The sequence below is a fragment of the Syzygium oleosum genome, unplaced genomic scaffold, assembly GCF_021117445.2.
Source record: "Syzygium oleosum isolate NSW1041296 unplaced genomic scaffold, Sole_v2.1 Sole_v2.05, whole genome shotgun sequence".
NCBI classification, from domain to species: domain Eukaryota; kingdom Viridiplantae; phylum Streptophyta; class Magnoliopsida; order Myrtales; family Myrtaceae; genus Syzygium; species Syzygium oleosum.
The window spans coordinates 4,270,023-4,278,841 of NW_026607489.1; the positions used below are offsets into that span (position 1 = coordinate 4,270,023).

The 8,819-nt window shown below is 38.8% G+C and overlaps 1 protein-coding gene across 1 annotated transcript; it reads left to right on the forward strand.

Moving 5' to 3' along the window:
• The first annotated feature begins 4,249 nt into the window (after positions 1-4,249).
• LOC115685649 (pumilio homolog 12-like) lies at positions 4,250-7,971 on the forward strand. Its single transcript, XM_030610736.2, has 5 exons — positions 4,250-5,203; positions 5,286-5,448; positions 6,586-6,749; positions 6,851-7,103; positions 7,492-7,971. The coding sequence occupies exons 1-5, from the start codon at positions 4,275-4,277 to the stop codon at positions 7,618-7,620; spliced, it is 1,638 nt and encodes a 545-aa protein (XP_030466596.1). The 5' UTR covers positions 4,250-4,274; the 3' UTR covers positions 7,621-7,971.
• Positions 7,972-8,819: the final 848 nt, after the last annotated feature.

An 8,819-nucleotide genomic window follows, 5' to 3' on the forward strand; every position in this document is an offset into this window, starting at 1 on the left:
AAATATCTCTTCTAAAAGTAACCGTATAGAGAGATCGACATGAACTATGTTTCATATCTTGTCACTTCATACACGCACGAAACCCGATTTAATGAAGAAAGTTAGAAGAGAGGACATCTCTATATTGTAAAGCAAATTTGGAGGATTTCAACCTAAAACGCTTGCCCCAAAATTTCATGAAATCACATGCATATTGCACATTCTAAGAAGATAACAATGTATTTTTACCAAGTAGGACAAAATTGTAATTAGAACTTCTCGAGATAATTGTCATGTAATATCACAGTCTCTGCCATGCCTAATTCGAATTTGAATCTAGATCTTTCTCATCCTACAGTTATTTTTTAAAATTAGCATTAATGCGTGTGATATGAAGCAAAAAAAAAAAGGAAGAAACTATTTATAATACTGAAAATTATAGAACCCAATGATAAGTAATTTCATAGGAAAATATTTATCACTCCACACAAATGATATGAAGAGAGAATTCTAATCATGTGAAGCCCTCCTTTGTAAAATCTCTTCATGCATAGTATCTCTCATATAAATTACGTGTGTATGGTGCGCATACATAACATGTTGAAAAGTTGAAATTGAAATAATTAAATCTAGAGTGGCGCTATTTCCACATCCTTTGGGCTACCCCCATTTTTGTGTTAATTGAATGAATTACCCTTTCACCACATGATTTGGTTCAATATTTCTCATTAACATCACCCCTCTTAATAATATTTACTGCCATATTTGTTCCAAATTTCCAAAAAAAAATTAATTAACTTATGTACAATGTCCTTTTGTTTCGGTAAAACTAAAAGATATCTTTATTCTAACTAAAACTATATTATAAAGTTAGAAGATATTTTTGCTTTTTGTCGTGATAAATTCATTAATTTGTTAAAGATATCATGTTGTTAATTTGACTTGCTAGATGATTGCTCATTCTTTCCTATGTCCTGGTTTTAGGTGATTTTGATGGAACTCCAAATCTAATCACATCTCCTTCGCATTCAAACTCATAAATCTTCATAGAAAATGAATTTTGAGGACAATTAAGATTCGCTAGCAATATTGATAACTTTCTTCATGGTTGAAAAATAAAAGACGTCTAGTCTTGATCTTTCTCTTTCCTTTTCTTTTTTCATTTTTTAATCTTCTTCCAGTCTTTATGTTTCAAGATCGGAAGAAAAAAATTAATTAAAATCCTGAATTGAGTTTCTAGTTGAATACACAGTCAATTTTTGTTTCTTTTTTGCTATTTGGGAGGAAAAAATTAATTTTTCTCTTCAATTTAGGTTCAAGAAAGAATAAAAAAAGGAAAATTTTGAATAATATCGAGATAGGAAAGTAGTAATTTTTTTTATTGAAAGTAATTCATTGATCGTTAATTTGCCTACAAATATATCGGTGACTACTAGTACATGCTTCATGAAGTTGAGACTAATTTGGTCAGTAAAAAAAAAGTGAAAGTTGCACATCTTTTCCATATTTAGCACATATTTTCCCTCTTGCGCATATAATTTTAAGTGTGCATGGAAGATTTTGGTTACATATTTTTTTTTTATTTTTTGTTTTGTTGAATTGGTTACATATTTTAAATTGGTGAATTTAGACTAAATTTTTTTTTCATAATTGAAGATGGAAGTTACAATTCCTAAAATGCAATGGTTTTTCGATTTTTGTGATGTTATCAAATTTTTACTTCATGACATTTAATTTAAGTAAGATAATGTAATCAGTGTCCAAAGAGGCAAATTGGGTCGTTAAGATTTTTAAAATAGGAGATATTATGAATTGGACTAAGGAGTTTTGACTATTCTGAAAATTCAGTCATGTAGAGAATAATATGGTTTCCATTTGCATTCCGTAAGGAGTGAGAAATAGTAAACCAATAAATGTATAAAAAGAAAAACATGTATTTGAAGATTTGTCTATGTTGGAAGAATATTTATCTTGAATTGATGTAAATTTTGAATTAGGAAAGCATTATTAGACATTCACAGAATCATCTTATTGCCATCTTGATTACTTGTAAAATTACAAAAATTTCTCACGTTGTACGCATTCTTTTTACCAAGTGATATTGCACGAATATGGTTCAATACAATATGAGCTTTCGTGAATTTTATTGGTTTAGTTTGAGATTGAAACGAACATGAGTTTGCTCCAGATAATCAAAGTGGTAAAATAATAAAAATCGATATTTTCCACGCAAACTAAGGAAGATACAGCAGTATCATCTATCTTAATCAAGTACACATTTAATTTTTTGGTAACTGCTTTACGTGCATACGTCGGGATTACTTTTTACGCGTTCCATGTAGATGACATCAAATCGAACCCCTCGAATTTAATTTTAAATTGCTCGTAAATGGCAAACAAACAAAATCGACAAAAACGGACGCATGCAAAGTAACAAACCCCTATAAAGGGTTAGGAAGAAAAAAGTTACTTAAAGGCTCCATTTATTTCGTGAAAAATCTTAAAAATAATTATTTTTAGTGCTTGAAATAATTAGTTAATAAAAAATATTTCATTATCGACGATAATTTATGCTTAAATACTTTCGTGAACGATGAAATTTTTTTTCATTCGTTCATTTTCGTAATCGATACGTGCGATCATTTTTAATAAAATGTTTTCCAGGTCGTTCGTTCTTCGCGAAAAAAAACCCACCAAAAAATGTAAAATCGAAAAAGAGAGATTGCGAAAAGGGAGGAAATCCGAGTGGGCCCAACGAGAGGAACAAAACCCATGAAATAGAAAGGATTAATACCACGAAAAAATTTTAAACTGGTATATTCGCTACAAATTTACCCTTTGTTAGTTTTCATTAAATTATATTAGGGAAAACATCACAAAAAATCCCAAACTATGCCACTTGTGACAAATTTACTCTAAACTTTTTTTTTATGACACAAAAAACCCCAAACTATACCATTTGTGACACATTTACCCTATAATACTTTTGCCCAAGGGTATTTTCGTCTTTTTTCCTTTTTCTGTTTTTTTTTTCCCTTTTTTTTACTTTCTTCTCTTTTCCCTCCGCCGGCCATGGCAGAGGGAAACCGGCAAGGGCGACCCTTGCCGGCGTCGGGCAAGGGCTACCCTCGGCTTCCCTCCGCCATGGCCGGCGGAAAGAAGAGAGAAGAAAGAAAAAAGAAGAAGAAAAAGACGAAAATGCCCTTGGGAAAAGTATTGTGGAGTAAATGTGTCACAAGTGGTATAGTTTGGGGTTTTTCGTGTCGCAAATAAAAGTTCAGGGTAAATTTATCACAAGTGGCATAGTTTGGGATTTTTTGTGGTATTTTCCCATTAGATTAATACCATAAAAACTACAAATTGATATATCTGTGACAAACGAAGGGTAAAACCCTAAACCGGTACACTCGTCAACTTCCACGTATCATCCAACTCAGCAATTCGACTGTAAAATTTAACGGAAATTAACAGATAATAAATTTGTCATGGATTTACCAGTTTGAGAGATTTTTTGCAATCAAAAAAATTAACTTGGAATAAATTTGTCCCGGATCGTACCGGTTTGAAATTTTTCGTCGCATCGACCCGAAGAAAAAGAAGTTGATCAAAGAAAAGTTTCCGAGAAAGGGAGAGAGAGAGAGACTGCGAAAAGTAAGGGGGGGGGGGGGGGGGAGAGAGGAAATCCAAGTGGGCCCCACCCGAGGAGGTGGGCCCGAACAGGAGGAACAACCCAACCCCGAGCCTCCACGCCGCGCAGCCCTTTTTGTACGAGGGCGAAGCAGCACCACCACCACCACCACCGGCCCCCTGTCCTTTTCGCCTTCATGAAAACTTTCCATATATTGCATGCAGAGCAAGCGAAGACTCTCTCTCTCTCCCTCTCTCTCTCTCTCTCTCACACACTCCCCTCAGTCAACCGATTTCCCGTTTCGTTCCCCTCCCTCCCTCCGGTCTCGATCTTCCTTCCCATGACCCAAATTCCCCAATCTCTCCTCCTCCACGCCGATATCTTTCGTATTCTTGATCGAATCCCCTCCCAAAGATCTCGTCTTTGATTATCTTTCTTGTTTTTTTTTCAAAACTTCCCCTTCCGTTCCGTATCACCCCCCTCCCCTCCTCCCCCTCTATATATTACACGCGCACGGCGCCCCGAGATTTCTTCTCGCCTAACCCTCCTCCTCCTCCTCCTCCCTCGCCGCCTCCGGGAGTAGAAGAGACCACCACCGTCAGCAGCAGCCGGCGGCGGCGGCGGTGGCGGCGGCGGCCGTTTTCTTCGGTTCTTTGTCCGTCGACCCATGTCGCTCCCCGTCGAGTCCCGCGACACCCGCGTGTTCCCGCCCCGCCAAACCCCCGCCGCCCCGTCGCGATCGGACCTCGCTCGGGACCGCCCCCCGGCCGAACCCTTTTGGCCCCGAACCCTAGACGCCGCCCTCGCCCGCCTCAGCCTCCTGCCTCCTCCCCACGATCACGGGGCGCGCGCGTACCCGGGCCGCGCCGAGGTGGACTGCGGCGGCGGCGGCGGCGGCGCGGGCGAGGTTTGCCCGGCTGCTTTGGAGGACGGTGGTGAGCTGAGCGGCTTGAGCGGGCGGAATTTCGGTGTCTGGTCCCCGGAGTTTCGCCACCCCGGGGAGCAACGTCGGCGGCGCCTGCTGGGGTCTTGTCCTGACGGGCGAGGAATTTCTGGGGCCGAGGCCGAAGCGCTGCGTCCGGCGTTGAACACTTTTGGCCAGGTTTGTCTGTATAGGGATGGGTCGTCGGACTGTTATACGGATAGGATTAGCCAAGTCTCGCAAAATACAAATCTTTCGCAGCAAAACGGGTTGTTAAGCGATTATGCCAGGCTTTGTTTGGGTGTGATTGATAATGGCTCCCGTTCGAACGGGCTTGTTCCAGGAAGTAGTCTGAATGATAGGAGGGCGCAATTTGCGCAAGCTGCGTTGAACTGTACATCTGTAGAAGCTATGCGAGGCCGGATAGAGTCCATTGCCACAGATCCAGAAGGCTTCCGGGTTTTGCTCTCCATGATGGAGAGGATGGACAGGGATGAGACGGAACTAGTTTTCTCGGAGACTATCGGGCGTGTTGGCTATTTGATGACCGACCCTTTTGCGAACCATGTGGTGCAGAGGCTCGTTGAAGTCTGCAGCGAGGAACAGAGGATGCAAATTTTGTATGCGGTGACCTGGAATTCTCAAATCGTTAGCATATGCCTTAGCACATATGGGTATGTTGTGGCCTCAACACCTATCCCTCATAAGTCTACGTCGGAGTTTGTTTGGTATACTGATAGTCTAATTCTTTTGCAGGATTCGTTCAATACAGAAGTTAATGGACACACTTACCACTCGTTGGCAAAAGAATGTGGTTATACATGCCCTCGCACCTTTTATGTATCAATTGATCAAGAATGCCGTCGGTCACCATGTTATCCGGCACTGCCTAAAGGTCTTCTCAAATGAAGATAACGAGGTAGTGTGACATAGCATGGAATGCTTACACTTTTTTTTATGTTTTTAGAGGGTTCTCTCTCCTGCTAAGCTCCTATTTATTAGGAATTAAACTGTTAGCTTTTTTTAATTATTGACTCTTATGCTTACCTAGGGAAAGGAGATTATCAATATTTGTGGAATTTATTTACAATGCTCCAGACTTACTCCTAGAGAGCAGCAAAATATGTTGTGTCAAGCACCATCTATCTGAACCTATTTCTTAGCTAGGGAGTATTTCCTCTTAATACTTTAACTACCCAGTAATGCACTAAGTTCTAGTGAGAGAGAATGAAGCTCAGTTCCTGTTTGAGAATTATCCAGGAGAAATCAAATTTACATAGTTCAGACACAATTAGTCAGGCGTCTGGAAAATTCACCATGTCACCATCCGTTTTTCAGTTTGCTTGAAGATTGATCTTTGTCATACTTTTTGGTCGCTTTAGCTTTAAAACATTGAATAATGCATTTTATTCTATTGTTTAGACGTAAGATCAACTCACTAGCGTCCTAGTCCCAAAGTTACATTATTCTTGAGCTCGACAAGATGAAACGATATACATTTATTGTATGCTACACTCATGTTGCCCTGTGTAATTTTCGTAAAGTGGAATCCTCTTTCTGTGAAAGAAACCGAAAAGAGAACATAGGTTGATCTAAAAGATTGAATTAGTGCAGCTTTTGATAATAAACACAGATTTATGTAAGCCAATCAAGACATAGGAGTAACAGTTGCTACGTGAAAAGTATATTCAGTTTGGATCAACTCTAGTTAATATCTGGTTGATGTATAAGAAGAAAAAGAAACATAGAGATGTCTGAACTTTGAAGACATCTATTTTAATGGATCAGAAGCCTTTTTGCTGGACTATAAGACAAATGCTGAGATGCACCAATGATAATAGATGGATCTGACTCATAAGAAAAGAAAATGAAGAAAAGCAATCATTGGGTCAGTAAAAGCAGGCAGTACCATTTTCCAAACCTTAGATTGTGCTGCCCATTGAATTGGGCATTCCTCTACTTGGTTCAAGCTGTTCTTACTATTCTCGGACTTGCTCTCCAAAGGATAAACTCTACTGGCTCCATTAACTATTTCGGTACTGCATTTGTTGTGCAGATCCTTTATGATCTGGTGGCTACTAAGTGTTATGAGATTGCAACTGATAAAAGTGGATGCTGCATTCTGCAACAATGTGTTGAACATGCTCAAGGAAAGCAAAGAGATCGCCTCGTGGCTGAAATTACAGCCCATGCCCTTCTGCTAGCTGAAAACCGCTATGGGTTAGTTTCTCTATACCCTCCTCATCCTACTCTTATTATATTCGATACCAAACTCAACTTTCTTTAATTTCAATTGGTTTTTCTTTGTTTTTTCTATCCAGCAACTATGTGGTACAACATCTGCTCACTTTGGAGATCCCACAAGTTGCTGATGATCTTCACAGACAGTTCCTTGGCAACTATGCAGTTCTATCCTGCAATAAGTATGGCAGCAATGTCGTGGAGAAATGCTTGAAAGAGATGGGATACAACCAATTCAAACAAATTGTTGTGGAGTTGCTTGAAGAGTTCCTGACGGTCCTCTTAAACGAATTTGGAAACTATGTCATCCGAAGGGCAGTTGAGGTGTCCAAGGTCAGTTTTCACATGCATTCCACAGGCCATAACGTGTTCCATATCTTTCTTATACATGATCAGCATTTGTGGACGATTAATCATCACCGAGCTCTATATTTCAAAAGATTTTCTTTTCTTTATTATATATATCCCTCTCCCCCAACCCCAAGTCCCCGGGAAAAAAAGAGAAAAAAGTAAACTGCTAAAATCAATATTTGAACTCGCAATAATTACGATCGATATGTTATCCCAAGACAAAGCACTGTCAATATAAACAAGGTTTTAAAGCCCTTATAGATTCTTCTCTGGACTTCGTTTTGACATTGGAGATTAGCTTCATGTCATTTTGCATGATCCATCCCTCTGATTGCGAGCCTGCCGTGGCATCTTTCCTCATTTGATGCAGGAGCAGCGGCAGACCCAGATCTACTACATTTTGTCAGCAGAGCTCAAGAGATATGATCCACTAATCAAGAGCAATCCTTATGGCAAGAAGGCAGTCTCTCGGCTCGAGAAGCAAAACATATTGCCCTGATGAGGATATGTTTTTGCTCAGAAATACAGTTGCATATTTTGATTTCCGCCAGTTGGTCTTTAAGCTAACCTTTCTGTTGGTGTTTGTTGTTGTTGTTGTTGGGTCTTAGGCTAATAAGTGTTCTGTGCCGGTGTTTGGTCCAGAGTTCATCTTGTCATCTGTGGCTTGTGAAATAGGGAGACATATTTGAGTTCATTGAAATGTTGTTTTTCATTTCTCTCACACAGACTTTAGGAGGTTGAAAGCAATTTGGGGAGTTGCCTTTTCAAGTGTAAATCAATGGATCTGCCCACTGTCGATTGACTTATACTCATTTGTTGCGAATATAGTTCTTGCTCCGAGTTCATCTCTCTGATTGTCTGTACCGTGCTTGTCATTGAATCACTGCAGTGCCTGCAAAATCTCGGTCTATGGGCAATTTGCACGATGGTGTTATCGACCCCATCAGACAAGGAAATTGCGATATTAACGTTTCCCTATTCATTGTTTGGAAGGGGTTCGTTCTTTAGGTTGCCTTGTACTCGAGAAGGCTTGGCTTGACTACAGTGACTAGTGTAACTGATTCAAGTCTACTGAGCAGTCTTAACAAGTCCATTGATCAAGTTTCTTGATTTTTTTTCTTTTAATTTTCCTTGGAATGAGAGGTAAATTTTGCTCATTGCTGTTATCAACACAGAATTTAACAACGGATATTTGATCGATGAATATTGTAAAAGTAATGTTTTTGCTGATCCCCATGTTCATAATGACCCTCGTTGATTGGAACCTCGTTGATTGGAACTTGAAAATCACAGCTGCATTTCCCGGTATGAAGGCATGCTGCACGTACATGGTACATGAATTGCTAAGTAAAATCAAAATACGTGTTTTGAATTAATTTCTATGATGTTAAACTAAAATGAAACATGTGAAAATAAAGATAAAGGAAAAGAAAGGAGTGAAAAAATATGAATATGAGACTTCCCTCTATATGTTTGTCTGAAAATATCGAGGGATTGAATGGAATACTACTTTAACAAATTTAATATATTCACTTGCATTTATTCAAACTATGTTTATAATAGTACCATATAATAGTATTAAGTCACATAAAAATATTTTAAACTTTATTACAATTTAATATTAATAAATAAAATCATTACCATGAATCTAGAATAAAATTAGATAGTAAAGTGATTTTTCAATTTAACATCCATGGA

Coding starts and splice junctions, on each gene's coding strand:
- LOC115685649 (XM_030610736.2), top strand. CDS start 4,275: ATGTCGCTCCCCGTCGAGTCCCGCGACACCCGCGTGTTCCCGCCCCGC. Junction 5,449..6,585: donor TCTCAAATGAAGATAACGAG/GTAGTGTGACAT, acceptor TTTGTTGTGCAG/ATCCTTTATGATCTGGTGGC. Junction 6,750..6,850: donor CTAGCTGAAAACCGCTATGG/GTTAGTTTCTCT, acceptor TTTTCTATCCAG/CAACTATGTGGTACAACATC.